Source organism: Protopterus annectens, chromosome 1.part1, assembly GCF_019279795.1.
Source record: "Protopterus annectens isolate FY-2018-M chromosome 1.part1, PAN1.0, whole genome shotgun sequence".
Taxonomy (NCBI): Eukaryota; Metazoa; Chordata; order Ceratodontiformes; family Protopteridae; genus Protopterus; species Protopterus annectens.
In genome coordinates this window covers 484,146,921-484,174,089 of record NC_056726.1, presented here as the reverse complement: position 1 = coordinate 484,174,089, position 27,169 = coordinate 484,146,921, and the positions used below count along the sequence as shown (strand labels likewise).

Genomic DNA, 27,169 nt, shown 5'->3' with positions numbered 1-27,169 from the left:
ACTCTCCTTCCAGGATGGGCATCAAACAGAGCTTTTGGGTGTGAGAGAGAATATCTGTGGCTGCATCTTTTCCTTTTCCCATTTACCACCCACTCAGAGTCAGACACTTTCAGATATTCCATCTCAATAAGAAGATACCTTTTTCTCTTCTAGAAAAGAGAGCCATACAAGAGTCCTACTAAACCTGACAGGGTCCAGACTCTATTCAAATTTTTTGTTAATGCCAAATTAAAACAAGGACCTCAGGCACATTTTAGACCTCACTGGTCAAAGCCTTTACATCAAAAGACCACCTTCAGAATGGTCACAGAGCAGTTGATCTGAAACAAGTGATTATATGCTCTTGATAGGTCTGCAAGATGCCTTCTACCACCCCAAGACAGCAAAGACATCTAGAAGATTTCTGCACTTCAGGCTAGGAATGAATCATAGTCAGTTCAGAGCCCCACCTTTCAGTCTCACCACTGTCCCTTGGGAGTTTACCAAGTCCATAGCAGTAGTCACAGCCCATTTGCCAGTCATGGAGGTCTGAGTGTTCCCATACTTGAATGACTGGCTTCTTCCTGGTACAACCAGAGAATCTTTACTCAAACTCAGGCTACTCACTACAGCTCTGTCTATCATTAGGTATCTCTGTAAACTATGAAAAATCCAATCTACATCCTTTGCAGTCCATAACGGTTATCGGATGCCATCTGGTTAGAACATGATGTATAGTTAGTTTGTCTTCAGAAAGAATGTAGATCTTCAAAGCCTTTATGCAGTCTCTGTTGACGCACTCATCTTCATTAATCCTAATGATTTGGATACTTAGTTTTATGATTTCCATTATAGTCGTGGCTTCCCACACGTACTATTGTAGGTTCGTAGGTAGTTACACGGTATGCAGTCCTAGAGACCATTAAAGAGCCTATCCCAAATTCGCAATTGGCCCAAAGCACAGTCTGGTTAACTGACTTGCTCAAGGTCATGCAGTAGGGAAATGAAGGTGGAAGGATTCAAACCAGGTACCCTTGCAATAGGAAGCAGTTTATTAACAAGTCAAAGCTTTAGTCCTCTGAGCAAACTATCAGACATTATATGTGCATTATATGCATATATTGCATGGGCATTCTACAGTAGTTACTCAGTGTCCAGTGATTCCAGATGTTTGAGACCATCTTGCTAGCCCAATAATTTTGACTCAGCTGTGCAGAAATCATTTAAATTGATGGCTCACCTCTCCCATGATGTCAGCATGGAGACCTTTTGCTTTTACTAACAGCAACAGTTACCACATCTCTTCTGTAGGGTGAAAGAGGCATTTCAAGGGGAGGATGGTTCAAGGAATGTGGAATCAGACAGAGGATAATATTCACATAAACATCCCTAAGATTATAGCTTAGTGTTATGAGAATTTCGAGACTTTCTTCCTTCTCCCTCTGGGGGTGATCTCCATGCATACAGACTATATGTCTGTAGAGAAACCAAGTCTTACCCCCTTTTGTTGAGAGGCCACAGGGTTCTGGTGGGTGATTGCTTCACAACAAGTACATATTCTGGGGTATCCCATCTGTCTTGCAGACAGGGTCAGCAGAATTACTATGATGCTTCACAAGTGATCTCTCAGTCCAGAGGTAACTCATCAGATATCTTACCACTGAGGCCAGCCATGCTGTTTATATTTTTCTTACCGACCAACACCAAATGCAACAACTACTCTGCCCTAATCCTTCTGGAAGGACAGTCACCATGGGACGCCTTTGTCAGACAATGTCCTTTATGGCTTCCCACCTCTGGCCTTGATGTCCAGAGTCCTACAGAAAGCAGCAATATGCAAAGCCAAGGTAATTCTCATTGTCTCATGCTGGCCATGTCAAATATTGTTTCTTTCACTCGGGCCTCATTTAGTGAAGAACCCATGACTTCTAGATCCTCTCCTGGATCTCAGATCTCGCCCATCATGTCATCCTTCCCTGGACTTACTCAACCTGAGATTAACTACTTGGTTTCTCCAGTTTCCTTAATGGCCAAAACCTGTTGTTATCACAGAATGTAATTCTTATTACTTCTGCACGTCAAAAGGACTCCTGTTGTAAAGTTTACAAAAGCAAATGGATACTTTTTTCCATATAGTGTCTCAGAACCGTCTGATCAAAGATTCAATTATTCCACTATAGAAGTGGCATTGACTTCTATTTCTAATTTCAAAATTAGAATCAGTGCCCATTCCATTTTTCCCACAAATTACGCAAAGCCTTTCCAAAAGGAACCTTTCTACTTCACTCTCCTATTAAAGGTTCTGTTCCGCCTTGGGGCCTTAATTTTGTATCAGAAGCTTTGACTAGTGCCCCCTTTGATCCAGCTTTATCTTCACAGCAGAAATTCTTATCTTGGGAAACTCTCTTTGGTGGCAGTAATGTCTTCTAGAAGGGTTTCAGAATTACATGCGTAGTCTTCCTGTCCTTCATACTTAATTAATCCTTCCATTGTCCCCAAAGTTGATACAGAAAATAACTTGAAACAGCCTGTACATCATCTTGTTTTATTCTCCAACAATTCTAACCAGGGAAAGTACATTCTTTATACCTTAGATGATCATAGACCGCTCAAATTCCACCTTCATAGGACGAAAGCTTTTAGGAAGGATAAACAGTTGTACATCTGGTTTGCTTACAACTAGCTTGGGTGAAAAGTTTCTAAAGTAACACTTTCCAGAGTAAACCAACACTTATTCCACAGATAGTTCTCAATATCCACAGCCTTTTTCAGAAATTCCTATGAGTGTGGATGAAATCTGTGCTGCAGCAACTTGGTCTACATTGCACACCTTTGCCAAACATTACAAGTTGGATATATTGTCCAGATATAAGGCCTCCTGTGGAGGAACAATCCTGAAAGTTTTCCTGACATGACGCTTCCTAAGTGTTCAAGCAGCTGAAAATTCTGATTCATCAATTGGATCGGGCAGATAGAGTGATAAGGATACGAAAGTTATGTACTAACCATAATGCTGTATCCTTTGATCCTAGTCCATCTGCAATGACATTTCTCTCTAGATTCCCCTTCCACATTGTCATTACACTGAGGACCTGGGGCTGGCAGGCCATCTTGAATGTTCTTCTGCCTCTCTATCCCACACACCTCTAAAAGTCATGGCCTTCCATTGTTAGCCTGGAAACTCGGTCTGATGAGAGTTAGGCCTGGGGGATTATAGGAGGGAAAAGATCTTAAAGGAGCTTGAGGCACGAGCATTAGCAGGGCCAAATTATATCGGACAAGTGGCTTGGTACCCATCAGTTGTATTGGGCAAACTAGGATGAAAAGATGCAGAGTTATTGTAAGGCTCTGAGAAACTTTTGTTTGACAAGAAGTTATACTGTTCACTGCTGTACAAAAAGGTAACCTTTTATGAAACCGTTATATCATGACAGGACAGTTTTGAGTGAGTGTAATACATTTTGCCATTCTTGAATTGCACTTTCATTTTTCATTTAAATGTATCTGTTTACTGAGGTGCATACAGGAGCATAAACACTGAGTTTTATTTTAATTACTGTTGCTCTTTAAACAGTGATGCAGAAGATAATAACCATGAGGTGCTGGCATGTTTTTTATACCCTCTTTTGGATGCTTTGTCTAAGTTGAACACTTATGCTTATATGCCAACTCTGAAGACTGACAAGAGCCTACAACTTCTCTTAAAGCTATTGCAGATATGTTGCCCTCGACATCCAAGTGGTCAGATTGGTGAGTGGGTTCTTTGATGAATTATTGCTTTATAGTAATCTAAAGTGGAGAAATGTTTTGCTACGTTAATGCTTTGTAGTTATCTAACATTGCAAAACTTTATTTTTAGAAAATGGGACCTAACCTGAATATGTTCTCACAATTGCAATTCTCATTTCTTTTCTGCTGTTGAGATAATCTGCATCTTCTCCTTGCAGTTATTGCAGGGAGGTGCCTTTGTTTAATTATGAAAAATAAAAAGTTCCTAAACTTATTGTTTCGCTCACAGCATTCATGGAACGTTTTCAACTGCCACTGGTGCCAGTAATTTAATCAAACCAGCCATTGCTACACTCAGTCAAGGCCTGAAACCTTCTGTGTCTCTTCTCTTTCCACTGAAAAGAAATTGGAAGAACAGAGGAGGTTTACATAATGTAGAGGTTTATGATTATATCTCTGATCATAACCAACTTGTGTTTTCAAGACATTCATCTTGAGAGTGAGAAAAATGAAGATTGAGAGGTAAATATTGACATCCATGTCAAGAAATGTAGCAAGAATTATGAGAGACCCATTCATAATTTTTTTTATAATCCATGGAGGTTTGTCTGCTCCATGCTCTGTCAGTTACAGAAAAATGTTTAGGAGTACAAAGTGATGTGAAGTTGTTCTATCTCGCCGTTTTGTTCTTACACATGGGTCGGAGCCGATCCTTCGGCTCCGAATCAGCCGCTTTTCAAGCTCAGACTCTCAGAGAAGCTCGAGACCCAGTGAATATCCCATGATGCCCTGCTATGAATCCCCAGATCTAGTTTGCCGCTGCAACGGATCAACAGCTCGTTGGAGTTAGCTCGGGCCAGTGACTTTAAATTTCTATTATTATTACAATTTTTCTTCAAAAAAATTTTTTTTTTAGTATTATATATAGTAGTGTGTTTAATAGTATAGTGTTAGGATTCCAGTTAGTTTAGATTGCTAGAACTTTCAAATAGTTCTTTTTTCTTCAGGTCTTAGGCCTTTCTTATTGGGCGTGACAGGGCTTTGTCCGACGGTTTTGTGTGTTGTGTTTGTTATATACATTTAGAGTGATAGTTTTATATATATCTTGGCTGATAGTAGTATAGTTTTATTAGAGAAACTATTATTCTTATATTTAGCGTGACTTAATAAACTGTTTAGATATATATATATATATATATATATATATATATATTTTTTTTTTTTTACTTGTATCATAGTACTTGTTTTTGTAGTTGTTATTGTAGTTAAACCATGTCAGAAAAACAAAAATCAGTGTTTAAAAGGTGTGTGTGTGGTCAGAAAATGTCGGTTACAGACAATCACTCCACCTGGGTGTACTGTTTGGGCTCTGTACACCTACAAGAGGTGTGCTCTATCTGCCATTCCTTTAGCGCCAGGGTCCTCCTGGAAAGACGAAGGAAATTGGTGGATAGAGGACTCCTAAAGCCTGAATTTCAGGCTTCTTTAGATAAGGCTGACACCTCTTTCAAGGCTTTGAAGGGGTCGAAGTCTTCCAAAGGATCCTCGGAGCCCAAGTCATCGGCTCCGAGTTCCTCAAGTATGGTCCGTGCATTGGCTCCACAGTCCTTGGAGCCGTGTATCAAGTCCTTATCTCGGGGTCCAGTTGTGGAACTGATATTGGAGACCCCTCAGTCTCCAATCCTTCAATCGGTTCCATCTTCGGCCCCTTCGACCCATCCCTTGACTCATTCTTCCAGGCTTTCCGATGTGGATCTGGACTGAGTGGTTAAGAGGCGCTTAGAGAACCTGGCCCTGGCCAAAATGCTATCTGCTTCGAGCCATTCGGCTTCGAAGCCTGAAATCCACCCCATGGCTTCTCCACCTCCTCCTCCGAAGCCAATCGAGCATTCGGAGCTGGGGCAGATGGAACCGATACTGGTAGAACCCTTGGAGCCAAGGTTTGATCCTCCTCCCTCGGCTCCATTGACCTTGATCTCCTCGGTCCCGACCGGGGAATCTCGGGGCCGACAGTCCCTCGCTGGCTCCGGGGTGGAGAGTCGAACCGATACTTTGGTTCCGACTCTTCCACTGGGGGCTTTGGCGCAGGTGGCCTCAGCCCCGTCCTCTGGATTGGAGTGGAGGGTCTCGGTCCGGGGATAGCTGCCGGTCTCTTCGGAGCCGACTGACGTTTCGGACCGGGATTCTGGTGCCTTCGATGCCATGAGGAAGGTCATGGCTGCCAAGACCACTACCTCCTCAGATCTGTCTTCCCCTCCCCCTAAGGGGCCTCATTCTACCTCTTCCCCGCAGATCCCCACAAAGCGTCAAGATCCAGGGCCTCAGGTACCCCCATTGGGTGGCCCCTCCTCTCTAGGAACTTCACTGGACGCCCCAACCGATGAAGTTCCTAGGAAGAGATTGTGCAAGAGGAGGCACTTGGATTCCCCACAGGAATCTCTGACATCAGATACCGACTTGGAAGAATCAGAAAAGTCCCCACGATCCCCCTCAGAGGATGTCTCATTCGCAGACATATTGGAAATCTTAAGGCAGAGGAGTGATTGGCAGTCCCTTGCCCCTTTTGAGGACGAGTCGGTCCTCCTGAATGCCTTCGGATCTCAACCATCCACCTCCTGGGTTACTCCGCCCTTCGATGAACTGATGGAACTGGTTGCTCGAAGGGCATGGGAATCTCCTGACTCAGTGGAACCGGTCCCATGGAGGCCCAATAAGTTTATTACTTCCCCCACTGACAAGGCTTTTCTTGCAAAAGGAGTCCCAGTTGATGCCATGGTGGTGGCGGCGGCCACCAAGAAAGAGATGTCAGAAACCTCTTCTGCTGTCCATCCTCCTAATAGAGATTCTAGGACGATGGACAGATATGGGAAACGCATATTTAGTTCTGCGGTATTTTCCATGAGGTCGCTCAACTACCTGACACATTTTACCCGCCTTCAACGAGATCTCCTAAAAGAGCTGGGAGATACTTTTCAGGGTAATACAGCTGATGCAGTCTTTGAAAAGGTGACTGCACATCTCAACACCCTTAATTCAATAGTAAACTCATCCATAAGTCTCATTTTGTATACTGCCGATGGATCGAGTAGGGCGGCAGGCTCAGCGATAGCTCTTTGGAGGCAATCCTGGATGCGCCTTTGCTCCTTTGCGGAAGCCTTTAAATCTTCATTTGTCAATACCCCATTCAATGGGTCTGCCTTGTTCAGACCCAAAGTTAAGGAGACACGTACTAGGTGTGAACAGGAATGGAAGACTCTGTCTCCTGTAGGGGTCCGTTTTTCCACTCCAACCAGACCGTACCTCAAAGGGCAATGAAGTGGGAAAATGTGGTTCCGAAAACCTCAAGGAGCTTTCCAAAACACACCTACTGATACCCCCTCTAGAGGCAGAGGAGGGGGCAGAAATGGAAGACGCCGTCCAAACGGCAGAGGCAGTCCGCAGAACCACGGCGACAGGGATCAGTTCTCTGGTAAGCCCTATCAGTGTTCCTGAAAGGAAGCCCGGCTGTCCTACTCTGGAGGCAGTCGGGGGTCACTTGGCTTTATAACCAAACACCTGGCTAAACATCACAACGGACTCTTGGGTAAAAAGCTTCATTGCCAGAGGTTATTACATTCCCCTTATAAAAACCCCACCTATATGTACAAAGATCCCAAACATACCACCCAGTCTGAGAAAACTCGCAGCCGTAGAAATCCAAAAGCTGCTGGACAAAAGAGTCATCCAGCCAGTCCCGGCGGACCAAATAGGATCAGGAACTTACACAAGGTTCTTTTTAGTTCCAAAGAAAACAGGGGACTGGAGGCCCATACTAGACCTCAGCAAACTTAACACCTTCGTCAAGAAGGAAAATTTCCTGATGGTCACGCTGCAGTCGATTCTCCCATTCCTAGCAACGGGCGATTGGATGTGCTCTATAGATCTCAAGGATGCTTACTACCACATCAAAATGGACAGATCATCCAGAGATCACCTGTGTTTCCGGCTGGGGGCCAGTCATTATCATTTCAGAGCCCTGCCCTTTGGTCTCACCACAGCCCCCAGGGTGTTCACCAAATGTATGGCAGTGGTCACGGCTCATCTGAGACGGTTGGGATTCCGGGTGTTTCCATATCTGGATGACTGGCTCCTCACTGCCACCTCCAGGCATCAACTAATCCTAGCAAGAGACTACACCATAGACCTTTGTTCCTAGTTGGGCATAACCCTAAATTTCGAAAAATCTGCGCTATCGCCCTCGCAGCATATTACATTTATAGGGGCAGAACTGGACGCCATCAATGCAAAGATCAGGTTGCCCCAATCAAGAATCGTAACTCTAAAAAATCAAATATCCAGTCTCTTAGCCCGCAACAAAACTCCAGCGTCCCAAATACTACAGCTTTTAGGCACAATGGCAGCCACTTTGATAGCAGTTCCGTTAGGCCGCATGCACATGCGATTTCTCCAGTGGTTACTTATCGCACAATGGTCTTACCAACAACTACCCATGTCATATGAGATCCGGTTAACCAATCTTTGCAAGAAAGATCTCAGTTGGTGGTTGCACAGTGACCAAGTGATAATCGGACATCCCTTTGTTCTTCCCCAGCCCACAGCAACAGTGACCACGGATGCTTCCCTGATAGGGTGGGGGGGGGGGCTATTTCAGGGAAAGACGGTCCAAGGCACTTGGTCAGTCATGGAAACGCACTTGCATATAAATGTTCTAGAGCTGAGAGTGGTGTTCCTAGCGTTGCAGCACTTTCACGGCTCTCTTCCTCCAGGCACAATTGCTATCCAGACGGACAACATGTCGGTTGTCTGGTACATCAACGAACAAGGGGGAACCAGATCGTACCCTTTATGCCGGGAGGCCCTAAGGATTTGGCAGTGGGCTGTATCCACCAGATGCTTTCTGAAAGCAAAGCACATCCCGGGGTCATCCAACGTGATAGCGGACAAACTAAGAGCCGTGCTGTTGCCTCACGAGTGGTCTCTCAATCAACAAGTAGCGGAAAACATTTTCAGCAGATGGGGCCAGCCTTGCTGTGACCTATTTGCGTCTCCGATGAATGCCAAATGCAGCAGTTACTTTGCCCTTTATCCCCCACTGGGGAACGAACCAAGGGATGCGCTCGTACACGATTGGCCCCTGGGTCTCCTATATGCCTTTCTGCCAGTACCTCTAATTCCCAAATTCATGCGGAAGGACTGTGATTTTAATAGCTCCGTCTTGGCCTCAGCAGATTTGGTTTCCCTTCCTGTGGAAATATCAAGTGGAAGAACCATGGATCCTGGATCTTCTGAGTCATTCGTCGCGAGTTCTCCATCCCTCCCTCCCTCATGTCCCTGAAACTGACAGCTTGGCTGCTCCGATTCCAACATTAGCCAGGTCACATGAGTTGTCTTCTGCGGTACAATATATTATAGTTTCATCTCATAAGCTATCTACCAGGAAACTATATAACAGCAAATGGAAACGATTCATTCACTGGGCTTCTCAACATGACACGGACCCTTATGTAGCACCTATCCATACCATTTTAGAGTTCTTGTCGCCGTTGTTCCATGATGGCGCGGCTGCTGCCACCATTAGAGTTCAATTGGCTGCTATCTCAAACTTCCATGTAGGCTTCAACGGCTCTAACATCTTGTCGCATAGGCTTTGTAAAGCATTTTTAAAAGGAACACACCATCTCAGTTCATAGGTTATTGGTTAGTACTAAGCTAACTGCCCTTGCGAGCCATTTTAAGCCTAGACAATTATCCCTTGTGAGACTCAAACCCTGCACTTTGTGTTTGTAAGGCAAACACCTTAACCATTAGGCCACCCTCCCAACCCTCAGGTCACCTATTAGGCATCCTGTCTACCCCTGGAATTTAAATCCGGTTTTATCCCAACTGATGCTCGCCCCCTTTGAACCTGCTTCATCTTGTCATTTAAAGTTTTTGTCTTGGAAAACCTTATTCCTGGTAGCCATTACGTCTGCACGTAGGGTCTCCGAACTTCAAGCCTTGTCCTTCAAACCTCCATATTTGATTTTTCACCCTGATAGGGTGTCCCTCAGGACTAATCCTACCCTTCTCCCCAAGATCTTTCGGAAAGTAATTTAAATCAGTCCATTGAGCTCCCAACCTTCTTCAAACACCATACCAACAAACTAGAATATATGTTACACAAGCTTGATGTACATAGACAACTGAGGTTCTGTCTGGATAGAACGAAGAATTTTAGACAATCGGACCAACTCTTCATGTCTTATGCAGAGAATAAAAAAGGTTTCTCAGTATGAAAAATCACACTATCCAAGTGGCTCTCTGATTGTATCAGATTCATTTATGCTTCCACTAATCAGCCATTAGAAACCAACGTCAAAGCCCATTCTACACGAGCTGTTCTACATCATTGGCTCATGCAGCTCGTTTGCCTTTAGATACCATCTGTGCAGCTGCCACTTGGTCAAAACCTCACACATTTATCACTCATTACAAAGTGGATAAGACCTCCAGGGACAGGGCTATGTTTGGTTCCACTGTGCTCTGGAATGTTCTCCCGTGAGCCACCCAGGATTAGGGTGCTTGGGACACTACCCACATGTAAGAACAAAACGTCGAGATAGAACAACTTCACATAAAGAAGGTATGCCCTTACCATAACGTTCCATGTGAGTTGTTCATCTCGCCTTTTTGTTCTTACATTCCCGCCCACCTTCCCCCTCCAGTCGAGTGAGAGGGTTGCCTTGGTAGATTGGTTCAGCTGTCAGTCTGTTTATACATTCCAGCTCTTCTTGTTTCCTTCTACTCTTATAGTTACATAAGTAGGTAGACTTTATAGTCTTATTCTGTCTGTAGGCTGTCTTGGTTGCAGCACACTAGATCTGGGGATTCATAGCAGGGCATCATGGGATATTCACTGGGTCTCGAGCTTCTTTGAGAGTCTGAGCTTGAAAAGCGGCCAATTCGGAGCCGAGGGATCGGCTCCGACCCACGTGTAAGAACAAAAAGACGAGATGAACAACTCACATGGAACGTTATGGTAAGGGCATAACTTCTTTTTAATGCCTTTGAAAGTCATAAAACAGTGTTGTCACACAATACAGTTGGCAGAAGTGATGTCTCTTTGAGAAACTAAAGGCTTTAAAAGCTGCTAGGTACTTTGATGTGGCACACATTTGATTTAAAAGTGTGGAAGAGCACATTTAACGTCTTTTAAAGGTGTTTTAGCTTCCGCCACTGTACTGTGGTGGCTAACACTGACTGCTGTTTTGCATTAGCATAAGACTAGAGATTAACAATACTTAGAAGTGCAAAACAAAAGCTTGTTAAGCAACTTTTCAGTGCCAGAAAAGTTGCTTAACAAGCCTGGCTTTTTCTCCAGTTTTGGAATGCAATCATGGTGTTTCATGCACTGCATTATTATAATGTAAGGAGAATTATATTGGTACAGTGTAATGTAACCCTGAAATGGATGAAGACAGTATTGAAAATGACTGTACGAATACACTAATATATAATAGCATAAAGTGTTTTAATATTAGTGAATTGCCAGAGAAGTATTAATTGATTTCAGTTGGCAGAATAGCTAGGCACTGTGCTCCCTTTCTTCTCACACTACAATGTAATGCAATGTAGTCATGAAAAAATATTTTGTGAATTGCCAGTTTGCAAACGGTATAAATTTAATGGAACAAGAGTCTAGACCCAAGCACCACCCCCAGGGCCTGGCTTTTTGTTTGGTATCTTTGGTATCTTATTGATGTTTACCTTCTCACCATCTGCAGACCTGGCTTCATCTTTTATGACCTGTAGTGATTCATTGGCCTTCATCCTGTTGACAGCGATTCTGTTACCAATAACCTATTAGGTCTGTTTTTTCATGGTTGCTTTGACGATACAGGATACCACAACAAGGCTTCTTCTTTGGACTTGAGTGAGATGATTTTGAGCTGCAGTGGTGGTTTACTCCAGTTTCACCCTTCACTTGAAAATATGTAGCTTATATTATTACAATCTAGGTTTGCAAGGTTCCAATGCATTTTCTCCTCAGCGAGGCAGCTGTTTTTCATGAGTTAGAACAGGACACTTCCCACATGTCAAGACAACTTATTTTTATATGCCCAGCTTCCTGATAACCATGTAATCTGCTTTCCTCAATCTAGTCCTTTTTGTTCTCTTTCTCTCACCACCTAAGAATTAGTGATGTAGGTAAAACATTTGAGCAGGACTGTAGACAGGAAGTTTTATTTTATACCCATTAGAACCATATTGCACCCCACTGTAAAAGGTATAAGTATGGCATTTCATATCATGACATACAGAGCCATATTCCACCCCACACAGTAAAAGGTATAGGGTCCAAATGCAGAGATGATAAATCAACAAGCAGAGTAGAGTAGTATTGCTGGAAATGAATACATCCTCGAGTCTTGGTGAGTACCTTCACGAGGTGGACCCTGTTTTTCACACAGTCTCACCAAGATGACACTGATATATAGACTGTAGTTTATGCAGCATATATCATGGACAGAAGTAGGTAAAAAATTAAAAAAAAAAAAAAAAAAAAAAAAAAAAAAAGATAGCTGGGTGCACAAGGTGCAGGATAAGAAGTGCCCAATCCTGGTAGGCGCACTGATGCTAGGACTGGAAAAAAAATGACAGTGTAGAATCCTCAAGACATGCAAACATTCCTACAATGGGGTTAGGCCAGGCTCAGGAGGAGGATACCGCCGTTGTAGAAGGAAGTAGTAGTCCACAAAAATCACAAAAACTGATATGCCAAAAAAGAGCCATAAAGATAAGAAAGAATTTATGTATTGTTACTATTATGCAAGATACCCAGAATTTCCAGACAGAAGGTATGCAAAAAGATTGAGAGTAATTAGAGGAAAGAAAAATGCTTGCACAAGAAAACTGTCAGAAGCTTCAAATAAAAAAAAATTCTGTTCATTAATACAACAGATGTATGAAAAATATTATATAGACCAAGAAACCTTGGGCCGTTTGGAAAAAGAAGCGACTGAGGAAGTGCGAAAATATAAAGAACAAAATCTGGAGGTTTTTGAGAGGTATAAAAAAGAAATATGGACATGGGAAAGAAGGAGCTCTGATATGGTGCAATATTTATGCAAAGGAGAAAGCCAAATTAATCAGTACAAAAAAGGAGCCCCAAAGATATTTGAAAAAAAAAATACCGGCAAAGGCATCCGGATATGGAAAATTTCACAATACAAAAAATAAGATTACAAAGAGGGAAAGTAGAACAGATTAGTAAAGCAGAAGTTAAAAAATATAGAAGTTAAAGTTATGGAATGCCTACAAAGTGAAGGATTAGATGTAGAAAGTCTAACACAGGTTATATATCAGTATGATGGAAAAACAAGCTTCCCAAGTAAAGTGAAACAGGAGGAGCAGGAGTCATCTGAAGAAGAAATGTGGACATGGGAAAGAAAAAGAGATTTAATATGGTCCAATATTTATGCAAAGGAGAAAGCAAAAACTAATCAATACAAAACGAACATCAAAAATATTTGATGAGAAATACAGGCAAAGGCATCCAGATATGGAAAATCTTCCAATACAAAAAAAAAATAAGAAAACCGAGGAAGAGTAGGAAAGAGGATTAGTGACGGAGAAGTTAAAGAAATAGAAACTGAGGTTATGGATTACCTGCAAGGATTTAGTGTAGAAAATCTAACTCTGATGACATTACAGCAGGATAGAGCAATGGATCCCCAAATTAAGGAGAAATCAGGGGAGTGAAAAACATTTAATCAATTGCTATATGAAGATACTTTGGAGCCTTCCATAGGAAACCAGTACAAAAGTTCAGCTGGGGTTGCACAGCAAGGGAAGGAACAGGAAACTGTGACAGCTGTGATGCAGTCAGTGTGTGGAGTAATAGGTCAGTGAGTTCCCATATGAAAGTGCAACAGATGATACAGGATGAAACTGAAGAGAATGTGGCACAGGAAGATGCTCTGAAACTTTATATAGAATGCCAGAAATGGAGGAGAGAGAATGTGCTCTCAGTTTAGAAGAAGATTTAAGAGAAGAGTTGCTTGATTTAATAAAGATGGACAGATATATTAAGATCAATGAAAGAAATAAGACTACCGAAAGTCAATAAAACCAAAAAGTTAGAAGTTTGATAAAACAAATGAGCACATTAACTAGGACTTTTCATAGAGATCCATGTGATATAACAGCAGTAAAGATTAGTGTACTCCGTTGGTAACGGAGTACATTTCTGCAAATAGCTAAACAGAGCTATGACCGCTCCAAATAAAGGATGTATACAGTTGAGGAAGCATGGCAATGGCCAAATATAAGGCATTGGCATTGCAAAATGTTTAAAAACATAAAAATTAAACTGCTTTTTTCCCCCGATCTCCGATGTTTAAGTATAGCGTAGCACCGCGCAAACGTGCGGAGCTTTAAAAAACAAGAAAATCATTTAAAAAAGTCAAAAATAGGCATTTTCACTACAAAGCTTATTCTGCCATGCAAGTGAATGACAGGCTGAAGACAACATGGCTACTGACTAGTGGCTGCTAAGGGGGGGGGGGGGCTCAGTGTGAGAGATGTAACCATGTATTACTAGACAATCCTATGCAAATGAGGATAAGGATAGTGAATCCCAATTTTCCCCAGCATGTGAGGCATGTCCCAAGAGTGTAAAATTAAGAGTAGGTGAGTAGAAGACTAGAATATAGGTGACATCATGAGGGGGTGTGTCAGACAAGGCTGTAAGCTAATTAGAACACAGTGGCTCGTGTTTGCCCTGAGTTACTCAGGATTGCAAAGAGACGTGTCTACAGTTGTCCAATTTGAAAACCTCGGTGCGGCTCTGGGCGGAAACAGAAAGGCAAAAAGAAGGAAAAGTAGTAGTAGGAAGTTAACCAAGGAGAACTAGCAGAGCTGCCAGGTGAAATATATCAGAATCAGCCAATTACGCAGGCAGCAGTCTAGCCCGGCCCAGCCCAGCACTTTAAACTCTGCAAACACCATTCCCCCCTGTTTTTTCTCAAGAACTCTGCAACATTGCAGTATACAAAGAGGAAAAAGCTTAAAAAGCTTAAGTCAAACAAAATGTTAGGGGCTGCTCTTCCTATCGTAAACCAACATGTGCAAGATGCTGAGGGTGGTGATGTTGTGAATGCTGCTGAGCAACCCACAGTGAGGAGACGGAGAAGAGTGTACAGACCCAGGGTAACCTACCAGGGGCTACATGAGCTGGAGATAGTGGAGCGCTATAGGGTGGACAGGGAACTCCTACAGCAAATTTTTCAGCTGTGTCGGCCACGCCTCACACACAGAACCAACAGGGGGGAACCCATCCCAGTGGATACCAAGGTATGTGTTGACTTAAGAATATTGGCTACAGGTACCTTCCAAAGACCAACTGGTACCTTCCAAAGACCAACTGGTGATATGATGGGGATTTCACAGGCATCAGCATCCAGGGTACTCCACCAGTTCCTGGATGCCATGTCAGCACATGCCGGTGACCACATATATTTCCACATTTCCCGTGAGGCATTGGCCAGTAATATGCGTCTTTTCCACCAAATAGCAGAATACCCTGAGGTAGTGGGTGCAATAGACTGCACGCACATATGCATCAAAGCACCACCCGATGAGCAGGGTAGGGTCTACATCAACCGCAAGGGCTTCCCCTCCATCAACTGCCAGTTCATGTGCGATGCCCAGGGCGTAATAATGAATGTGTGTGCTGGATGCCCTGGAAGCTATCACGATTCCCACATTTGGCATCTGACCCAGCTTACCAGTTATTTGCCAATGGGGACATTCCCTACGGTCACCTACTAGGGGATGCTGGATACGCACTGGAGTCGTGGCTGATGACACCCATCAGAAATGCACACACACCTGAACAAGTACTCCATAATGAGGCACACACACAAACAATAATCATAATTGAGCATGTGTTTGGGATGCTCAAGTCACGGTTCCAGTGCCTGGACACATCTGGTGGAGCCTTGCAGTACTCACCAACTATATGTACCCAAATTGTTATGGTATGTGCCATGCTACACAATATGATCCTGCGGAAACAGCTGCAGCAGGAACAGCATGGGGCAGGGCCAAACAGCCCTCCACCATTGCCAAGGCCTGCACAGGCACAGCGTGACTCGGAGGAGGAACAACCTGAGCCTGCCCCAGTAAGCAGAAGGAGATGTGCCCAGTATGCCCTGGCCTTGGCAAAGAGACAATGCATAGCACATACACTGACTCAGTAGGAACCCTGGAAATAACACCTCTCTCTGACTCGCACATACAGTAAAAGGGATGCCTAAATTGACACTACCTGTTTTCAGACATGTATAGGGAGTATACTATGTGCATCCGACATAGGCAGCCCTGCATCACCACCCTCAGTACTGGCACAGACACAACTTAAGTTACTCACACATACCAGTTGGGGGGGGTCACATACCTAACAGTCACAGCCAGCAGGACAGTTGTAGACAAACGCAAACACAAACAAATGATGTATCATGCCCTCCGAAGAGGCATATGGGTAAGCTCCCCCCCAGGCCTATGCAGACAGGTAACAGCAGGCCAGACAGTGTGATGTGGGTTGGGTAGGCTGTGAAGTCACAAACTAATATGCATGTAATTGGAAACTAAGGTCTGTACTACAGTGGTATGCCTCAAGCCAGTATGATAGGCAACAGTACAGACTGAAATAAGTACCTGACATAGCAGTGCAGGCCTAGCAAATATGTATAAGTGTCAGGTGTACCCCTCATACTATGTACATCCACAATAACAATCAGGTGTGTCCCCCCCGGGTAGAAATTTACAAATAATAGCTGTCCCCCCTGTATGTAGAAATGTTGATAATTCTATGCAAATTGACACATGGAAGCCCTGCAGGCACAGCGTGCTTCCTGTCAACGTACAACACAAAGGTGAGCCCTGAGGTAAAAACCAACTTGATTTTTCACACACATATAGTATATATGCCCATAGTGGACATGCTCACACACTTAAACAAATATAGCAAATTTCAGTCAACAACATACTGAAAGGTCATACTGGGCATGCTCACACACTTAGGCCATGTCTGAGTACAGCAGTGGGCCACACATATCTGGCAGTTGCAGTTCTTACTCCAGACACATGTCACTATTCACCAATCCTGCCTTGCGCACACAGTGATATGAAAACAGACCCATATAGTATATTGGACCCCTGTCATAATCAAACTATGTAATACAAGTACTTAAGTTGTTCAAAGAAAGTTAAAATCCAAAGAAGATCAATAAATCTCCGATCAGTATCATCAAGAAACAATGAGCACTCCTAACATCATCCAAGCCAAGCTCTGCCAAAAATATTGCCAAAGATACCATAGAGAACCATGAAGCTTTCTTTAGCTATGTCGTAAATATCAGTGTGAACTCATATATGTTCTGAGTTAGTGCAAAGTGTAAATGAATACATGTACATGACTGACATTGCCAACATCTTGTCAGACAGGTTCATACATATTTACCCCCCTCTCACTGACAAAAGGGCCCATTACCATACCTGGAGATTGTGAAAACCCAGAAATTACATATACAATGGTTAAACAGCTCTATCCAAGCCAAAAAATACGGCGTCTATGGGATGATATGGTGTCCCTGGCTGTGTCATATGTGAACTCCAAAACAAACAGACCCTGCACCTGAACAGTCTGTTGAGACTCGCCCTCTGTACAGGATATGAAACTGCTGAATGGGTTGCACCAACATTTGGCACACTCCACAGGTGTTGGTGCACATTAGACCATGGGAACTATTGTCTTATAAGCCTAATAAGCCTGATCTGCAAGGCCATGAAGTCCTTCATTATGGAACTCACAAACAGAGCTATTGGGAGCCTACAAACACCGAACTCTACCCGTTTTGGTTTGGTCAGGGGCAGATCATGGCCCCTAAACCTGCTAGATAGTTTTCAGGGCAGTTACCCAGGACATACATCAATGAAATGAGCTCCACACAGCCTACATAGACCTTGAAAAGCCCTTTTCCAACATCCCACACACGTCTTATCCACAAAATCAACAACCTGTGCATAAACACGCATGTCATCTGATGGATTGCCACCTGGGGCACAGATCCCACAAGGGTAAGAATTGTGGTATACCTGTTGGACTGTAAGCTGATAACTGCAGTCCCCCATGGCTCAGTCCTGGGACCCCTCCTGTGTGGTGTATACTTTTGAGAAGTACAGTCAAACACATGAGGGCTATGGTTAGCAAAGTTTGTGGATGACTGCAAAAAGGTTGTCATAATTGATGACAACAGAGACATCCTTAAACAGGGTCTCAGTCAGACAGATGTGTCAAAATTATGGCCTCGAGCTACAGTCATACAAATACCACATAGGTGCCGACACCCTAAATATGGAGGTAATAATAAGGGATCTATGGACACATGTGGATAAGTCATCTCTTCTTTCAGAAACACATTAACAAAGTGGTTAGAAAATCATGCTGTGTCCCCACAAATTGCCAAAGTCTTTGCATGTAGGTCAAAAGAGGTTCCCTCTACTCATCAGTCATCAGACCCATCAGAGAGTACCACGACACACTTGCGATGAATCTGAGTAGACACCTTCAGCAGCTGGATGGACCACTGAAGTACCTCAACAAGAGGATTACTGGCCTCAAACAGTTGCCCCATGCAACAAGACTGAAGTAACTCAATCTGTACTCTGTTGCATACTGTCTACTCAGGCGATCTCTGCCCAACATACAGGTCCATGTCCAATTCAGAACTGATGTACATGCTCTGTCTGAAGTAAACCCAAGGTCACTGTGCCACATGCTCTAGGGATATAATCATCACAACAATAAATGGAACATGTTGGAGGGATACATTAGTAACTCATAGACTTCCGTTGCTTTGGAACAGGCTCCCAACTTACATTAAGCTGAATCCCTCACTGACACTCTTCCAGAGGAGCCTTGATGAGTGTATGTGAAACTGAACTGTCACATCATGGATCACTTCATCAGCTCTACTACACAGTAGCATAGGGAACTAACCCAAGGTGTGGTGATAGCTGCACACTCTGGCCATAATAATATATGCCTTCAGGCAGATAGCCTATTACCTACCTATGTACCTATATATGTAGGGGAATACAGTATAATAAGCGAAAGATGGATGGGCAGAGATGTGTGGAAGAGGGTGACCATGACAAGGAGCCATCCAGGACTGTCCCACCCAGCACACATCCCAATGGCACAAAAGACATGAGGGGCACATCTCACCCACTGTACATAATATCCACCAGTATCTGTAAGCATTACAGTGTATGTGGTGCATGTGCCTGCTGTACAACATGACTGTACAATGAAGTACACATCTACTATCTGTAGACATGTACCTGTCACATAAGTTCATAGGTATGTAGTAGACTATCTTCATGAAGGCATATATTAGCCTAGGCAAGCTGTGCAGCTTTCATCACCCCATTGCTTAGTCTCCTAAGCCCCTTTCTAGTGGGGCTGCTGATGTGATTCCCTGGCGTGAATTGTCTGTTTCCCATCCACTCATTAAGGTTCCTATTGAAGAGTGTCAGCGAGGGGCTCTGTCTGATGTACATTGGGACTCTTTTCCACAGTAAGGCAAGTCTCTGGGATGGTACTCTATCCCACCAGCATGTTGTATTCATTGTTGTGCTGAGGTTTATATCCGTGGAGTATGTAGTGCGACTCAGTTTTGTTTTCCTTAGATGGAGCATGTTCAACAGTTATGTGTTGGACATGGCTCTGTATGTGACAGAGTTTTCCTTTGAGTAGGCGGTACGCAACAGGGAACAGATGTAGTTTTTCCAGTTGTGTTGCATAACACAACTGTTTGAGGCTAGTAATCCTCATGGTGAGGTACCTCTCTGGTCTCTCCAGCTGCTGGATATGCCTAGTCGACTGCATCCAAAATGGTGTATTGTACTCAATGATGGGTCTGATGACTTAAGAGTAGAGGACCACTACTACCTCTTGTGATCTTCATGCAAACCCTTTGTTGATTAGGTGGGCCACATAGGATTTCCTAACCACTTTGGCAACATGGTTGTCAAAGGAAAGATGACTATCTACTTGTGTCCCCAGATCCCTTATTACCTCGTCAGTGTTTAGGGGGTAACACCTATGTGGTAGTTTGTGGGTACTTTGTTTTCCCCAAAGGTGATTACTATGCATTCTTTTGCATTGAGCTGGAGGCCGTGATTCTGACACCACACATCTGTCTCATGGAGTCCCTTCTGGAGAATATTTGTGTCATCTGGGGAATCTATTGTGGCACACACTTTACAGTTCCCAGTAAACTTAGTCAACCACAACCCGCCTGTGTTGGCATGTATGTCTGAGAAGTATATACCAAACAGGAGGTGCCCCAGGACTAAACCCTGGGGGACACCAGTTCTTACCAGTTTAGAGTCTGAGATGTAGCCAGCAACTCTTAATTTGTGGGATCTATCTGTGAGCCAGTTTGCAATCCATCTTGTGATGTTTGGATTTATGCCCAGGTTGGTGACTTCATCTATGATACGTGACTGGGGAATAGTGTCAAAGGCCTTAGCAAGGTATAGGTAGGCTGTGTGGAGCTCCTTTCAATCATCTGTACCCTGGGTAACTGTCTCAAAGAAATCCACCCAGTTCAGGAGGCATGATCTGCCTTTGACGAAGCCAAACTTGGTGTGCTCAACTGTGTGAAGGTTCCCAATGTCTTTATTGCTGAGTTCCATTATGATTGGCTCCATTGCCTTGCAGATCAGACTCGTCAGGCTCATAGAGCGGGAATGCCAAGGGTCTGTTGTGGTCCCACCCCTGTGGAGTGGGAAGAACGTTGCCGTGCAACATTCTATGAGTACATATCCTGTAGAGAGGATGTACAGAGAGGTGTAGGTATCCTTGATGAATATGGATACATCCCCGCCCTATGTGCTATGATCCAGGTTCTGATGCCAGAAGGTATGGAATGAGTAGTATCCTGGTAGTGCTGGTGTGCTCTCTGGACCCTTGAACTAGATTTCTGTTACTGCACATATATCAATATTCTCCACACTGAGGAGTGCCTCGAGTGTGTGCATTTGGAGGCTGAGACTTCTGGCAATGAGCAACATTTAGCTCACTTTGTGGTTATTTGTGTTGGTTACGGGGGTTGCTTTGTCTTTTGAGCCTTGCCTAATAAAGGTATTATGGGGACAGCAAGAGCCTTGGCCAGTATTCAGAAGCATAGGGTGACAGGTGCAAACCATCTCTAGCGAAGCAACGAGGCTTGTCTATCATGTCATCCCAGGCAGACAGAGACTGGATCCCCTTTGAATGACACCAGAAGCTCAGTCAATTGTTGAAGTTTATCATCTTTCTGTTATATTGCAGTATCATGTAGGTGAAGGTAAGATGCTACTCAAGATCAGGGTCATACCAGCCTGGGCTACATGATCACAGAGCTACTATATATCTCTTGTCATGTTGTCCTGGGAGGTATGTCTCAGATCATTCACACTGACATGTACAAAGGCCATGTCATATATGTACCTGTTTTGGAGTGATGTAAGTGCTTGTGTTATGTGGCGGATCATAGCACCTGACAGACAACTGACAGTAACCTTCCCCTTGTCCAGCCTGGTGAGTGGAACATCTGTGTGCCTGGCTATGCAGTCACCTATTACTAGTGTGTTGGGTATGTTGTTTTGCCGTAGGGCCTGTTGTGGGGTACACTGCTTTGCTGTATTATGTGTTTTCTGGCGTGTGCTTGGAGGTGCATGTTGCTTGCCTGTCTGCTTAGGAGGACACTTTATCTTTTTCAGATTAATATTTGTATTCTCCGAGTATGGTGATGTGTATTTATGTGTGTGTTTTGCTGGTGCTTATATTGTAGGTCTATGTGAGACTGTTGGTGTTGTGCTTGTATGACCCTACTCCTCTTGACTGTATTGTCCAATATTGGGTTGACAGAGCTAAGCCACCAGTTTGACCCTGTGTGTGGCAGCATGTGGTGCATCAACCCATATATGATATCATTATGGCCTATGCATACAATACACTCACAATACACCCTGGTATGATAAGCTTTTTGAGGTTAGCAAATGTGAAAAACCCCTTCGGGCAAACTGTCAGCGAGTAATGTCTGTATTGCATCCTGTAACTCCATATTGCTTGCTGACGTGTAAAAAAGTACTTAGTTTGGAATAAGAACCCCACACTTGCCAACTGTGTGTGTGTGTGTGTGTGTGTGTGTGTGTGTGTCTGTGTGTCTGTCTGTGTGTGTGTGTGTGTCTGTGTGTCGTCTGTCTGTCTTTCCCTGGGGAGAGAGCAACCTTTTTGGAGACTACTCATACCCCTTAAAAGTGATATACTTATCCTTGTCAAGTCTGATGATGTCACCATCCTGCAAATACACCAGTGAGAAGGTGAAATCCCAGTAATGTGTATAGTGTGTCGTGTAAATGCGTACTGCTGTAGTATCATAATGTAGTGAGGTAGGAGTTTGAATCCTGCACTTGCCAACATGTGTGTGTGTGTGTGTGTGTGTGTGTGTGTGTGTGTGTGTGTGTGTGTGTGTGTGTGTGTGTGTGTGTGTGTGTCTCTCTCTGGGGAGCGAGCAACCTTTTTGGAGACTACTCACAACCCTTAAAAGTGATATAATCATCTTTGTCAGGTCTGATGATGTCACCATCCTACAAATACACCTGTGGGAAGGTGAAATCCCAGTAATGTGTATAGCATGTCGTGTAAATGTGTACTGCTGTAGTATCATAATGTAGTTGGTTTGGAGTTTGAATCCCGCACTTGCTAACTGTGTGTGTGTGTTCCAGTTGTGTCTAGGTGTGTGTGTGTGTGTGTGTGTGTGTGTGTGTGTGTGTGTGTGTGTGTGTGTGTGTGTGTGTGTGAGAGACACCGTTGGTCAATGTGGAGTGGGTTTTGATTTTTCTAGTGTATTACATATTACAATGACAACTGTATGTGCATAGCACATGTAAGGTAGCTGTGGGGCAAAGCCATATACATACATGTGACGTCAATTTTTTCATAGGTGGGTATAATGACTTCTCCGTGAATGTTAGCCTTGCCAGAGCGTGTTGGCGCTTTCCAGACCTTAGGTCACTTCTGTATGCTTGTGACAAACTTAGCCACTGCAGTGATACCTGGGCAACGTCTTCTGTTTCACATCCCTCATCACGGTTTCTCTTGAAGAGTGTGAGTGAGGGTTTATGCTTGAGGTATATTTGAATCCTGTTCCAAAGCAAGCAAAGTCTGGCAAAGATGACTAATCATTATAGGTGTGCAACAACCTCTGTTGATCTGTATGCAAACCCTTTATTGCTTATGTGCTCCACAGAGGGATTTCCAAAACCCTTTGGTAATGTGATTATCAAAGGAGAGATGACTAAACACATGGCTCTATGTATACATTAGTACCTGTTCCACATTTTGGGGACTACTACCTATGTGGTACTCTGGGGATTCTTTGTTTTCTAAAAGTGGATAACTATGCTTTCTTTGGCTTTTAGCTTTACAGCATGATTTTGACACCATGTATCTGTCTCTATGATACCCTTTTGGAGGATGTGTGTGTCATCTGGAGAATAAAGTATAGCCCACAGTATGCATTTTCATCAAACGTGGGCAGACATATCCCTACTGTGTTTGCCTGTACCTAAGAAAGCTATATGCCAAACAGGAGTGGTCCCAGGACTGAGTGCAAGTGAATACCACTTGTTACTGGCATAGAATTGTACATGGAGGCTGCAAATGTTACTGTTTGTCCTACATTTGTGCAGCAGTTGTCAATCCATCATCTAACAGTCAGTTATGGTCAGTCTGTTGAGGTTATGTATAATACCAGAATGTGGGATGGGTATGAATTGCTGGATGAGCTATAGCTTGGCTGTGTGGACCTCCCCTCCCTCACCTATAGCCTTGTTAACTGGCTTGAAGTTTACTAGGTGTAGGAGCCATAATCTGGCCTTTAGAGAACCTAAGTGGGTATGGTGCAGTGTTTGCAGGTTTATAATGTCTGTGTTAATGAGTTCCATAATGCTGTGCTCCATAGCCTTCCAGATAACATTTGTCTGGCTTATAAGGTGAGAGTTTCCAGGATTTGTTGTAGCTCTACCCTTAATCAATTTATGTTAACAGTTGCACTGGGTGTGATGAGGGTGGACAGGATTAGGAATAAGTGTATTAGAGGGTCAGCCCAGATTTGAAGGTTAGTAGACCAGGCCAGATAAGCAAGATTACATTGGTTTGTGCATGTGCTGAGGAGGGATGCAGAGTATATTGTGAAATAGATGTTAAGGATGAAGCCGCCAGGTAACAGGAAAAGAGGAATGCCTAAGATGAGGTTTATGGATGTGGTGAGAGAGGACATGCAGGTGGATGGTGTGACAGCGCAAGATGCAGAGGACAGGAAGAAATGGAAACAGATGATCTACCGTGGCAACCCCTAATGGGAGCATCAGAAAGGAGAAGAAGTTGTAGCTCAACCCTTGTGGACTGTGAACACCATTACTGTGCGTCATTCCACAAGTATGTAACCTGTGTAAAGGCTGCATCTGAACAGAATGTTTAGGTGAAAGGTTACTTCATATGTCAACTTGTGTATGACACAGCCAGGGACACTGTCCAGTACCATTGCCACTGTGGTTTGGACTTTGGTAAAGAGATATTTTAACTAGACTGTCTGTGAATCATCAGGTTTTACATTCTTCAGGTCTGGAAATGTGGCCCTTGTGTAACGACAGGGTGGTGAAATCCGCTTTCAAACTGTCTGACAGTATATTGGTAATGTCATTCAGATAAGTGTACTTTGTGACCATTTAAATCAACTTTGACCCCATCTGAGATTTCCCCTCTGGATTATAAACACTAAAGAAAGCTTTGGTGCGGTGGTGGTGCTGCGGTAGCGTTGTTGCCTCGCAGTAAGACGCTGTCCGGTTTGATTCTCAGCTAGAGAGTCTTCTGTGTGGAGACGTGCGTGAATGGGTGTACCTTCGTTGAAGGTTGTGCGTCAGGGCTGGTAACTCGGCACATAAAACTCAACTACCAATCATTAGCGGACCGGAGTTCCGCTGTGGCGACCTCTAACCGGGAAAAGCCGAAAAGACACAACAACTAAAGAAAGCTTTAGTGTTGTCTTTGGAATCCTTGTCAATTTGTATTTTGAAGCTTGCCTTGTATGATTAATGAGGGCTTGCATTTTCCCAATGATACTGACCAGAGAGGTTATCCCTTCTTGGTATGCAACTCTTTTTTGGTACAACTTCATGCCTTCTATTATATATTTAGTTTATGGCAGGTGTCCATGAGACTAATGCACTTTTACTGTATAAGTGAGTATTTCTTGTGTTTGTGATAGCACGGTCCATGCAACCCTGTAGGTGAGCAGTGTGCATTACTAAAGGATTATGCAGCTGGGACAGTGTTAACCTTAGTAATGCAAACCAATGACAGATAGCAACAACAGCATCACCCACAGCACGGTGTCAACCCGTATCATACACACACATGCATACTCATGTTCCAAAATGTGTGTAGTACAATGCATACTGGCCATCGATAGAAACTATGGAGTGTTAACACTGGCCAATACAGAGCATGTCACCCTGCCCATGTGTCCAATATGCATGTGCATGCAGACAGTGCACCTCCACCATGTTCACAAATGGACACCTGTAAACCTGTGTTGCACACACCCCACACTTACTGTCCACTGTATAACGCATGCTCACACAACTACACACATCAGCCAAGTGGCACATGGGCAAACAAAACACAATTGGAATAAACACTGGTGAAAACAATACAACATTGCTAATTACAGCTTTAATGCATCATGCCTGCTCAGCTACACCTTCAAGGATATCATTACACTTTACTGCTGACAACATGCTACATATCCAACCATTGCTATACTTTATTAAAGTCACCCTGTGCATCAGCACCATGTTAGCCTGTTCCTGCATCAGTGTTACAGATTATAGGAGGTGGCACAAGTTTCATCATATGCACAGGGTGTATTGGTTTGCCAGAGGCCTACACTGAGCCATACAATTGACATGTGTGTGTGAGTGTGTGTGTGAGGGCCATGAGTACTGTTATGGGCCAATGTTGATGTCATGTGTGCGGGTATGTGTTTGTCCTAGGTTTCTGGTTTATGTGTGTGTCTGCATGCACACAGTTCCACCATGTGGCTGCCATATATGGGGATTTGTGAGACAGCTACAGACTGTACCTGGCAGGCTTTACATATCACCATCTCTGGCCAAGGCTACTGAACCTGTGCCTGGCAGGGGTGCTACAGACAGTATCAGGTACTAATCCAGATTGGGTACTATCCTCAGAGGTTGACAAATGTCCACTGTATCCAGGTCCCTGCTGGGACTGCCCAGAGCCACGTGCACGTGGTCTGCTAGGATGGTCTATGGACAACCCCCCCAAACATTGCTGGGGTTGGTACTAGCACTACAGGAGTGACTGTGACTGGCTGGACGTCCACGGCAACCTCCAGCTGGTTGTGATGTTGGCATATGTCCACGCCGACGTTTCAACTGTCCCGACACATGGACATGACATTGTATATGTAACCTGCTAGGTCACGGATACTGTCATTTACAGAGGTGTAATGAGCCCCCTGTGCCCTTAGACCCTGTCTGGTGTACCGCTCCATTCGTGTCTGTGCCTCCATGACAACCTGGAACATGCGTGTGGCAGAAAGAGGTGTGGCACGTCTGCCATGGGCATGATGACCAGCAGTGCTCTGACGAGAACCCCTGAGCATCTGCCTTTGTGGTACCGTTCCAGACATCTGGCTATGGCTGCTGTGTCCTGATACATGTGCCATAGATACCACACTGTCCTGGCCAGTGACAGCCATACACTGTCCCTCAGCTAAGGTCAATGGTGATGATGGATGTACAGGCAGTATGACTGTGTGCATGGATGGGGTTGAGACTTGTGTACTGTCAATTGGTGGGCCAGCAACAGACCCTGACAAACCTGCCTGTGCCTCAACACTCCTATCCTCATGATCACTGTGTCAGTGATATCAGGTTCCCTGCTGTACTGAACCAGCCCCACCTCGCCACCTGTGAGAGGAAAACAGGAAACACACTTTAAGACCTGAACATGACTTCAGAACATATGCACATACACAAAACTACACTTCTCCCGAAAGCAGACACACACAACACCAGCAATCACAGAACATACACAATAGCAGGTGATGGTAGAGTACAATATCACAAGCAAAACAGTCATATCACACCTGTCGGCTTGCAGGGCATGTGTTGCTCAACAGCATGCAGTGCAAGTGTAGTCAATCCTTGTTACTAACAGTATACATGGCTTTGATGCATGTTTTGTTATTCGGTGATGGCCCTCCCCCTGGAACACAATTCATACATGGACACAACATTGCTGTGCAGGTATTCATAACCCTGTGATGTACTGTGC

General features: G+C 44.0%; 1 protein-coding gene across 1 annotated transcript in view; it reads left to right on the top strand.

The window, feature by feature from the left end:
• Positions 1–27,169, top strand: part of TARBP1 (TAR (HIV-1) RNA binding protein 1) — a 2,802,917-nt gene that overhangs the window by 878,041 nt on the left and 1,897,707 nt on the right. The window contains exon 12 of the mRNA XM_044087106.1: positions 3,554–3,729. Within this exon, the coding sequence (XP_043943041.1) occupies positions 3,554–3,729 (176 nt within the window). The remainder of the gene's footprint in view (positions 1–3,553; positions 3,730–27,169) is intronic.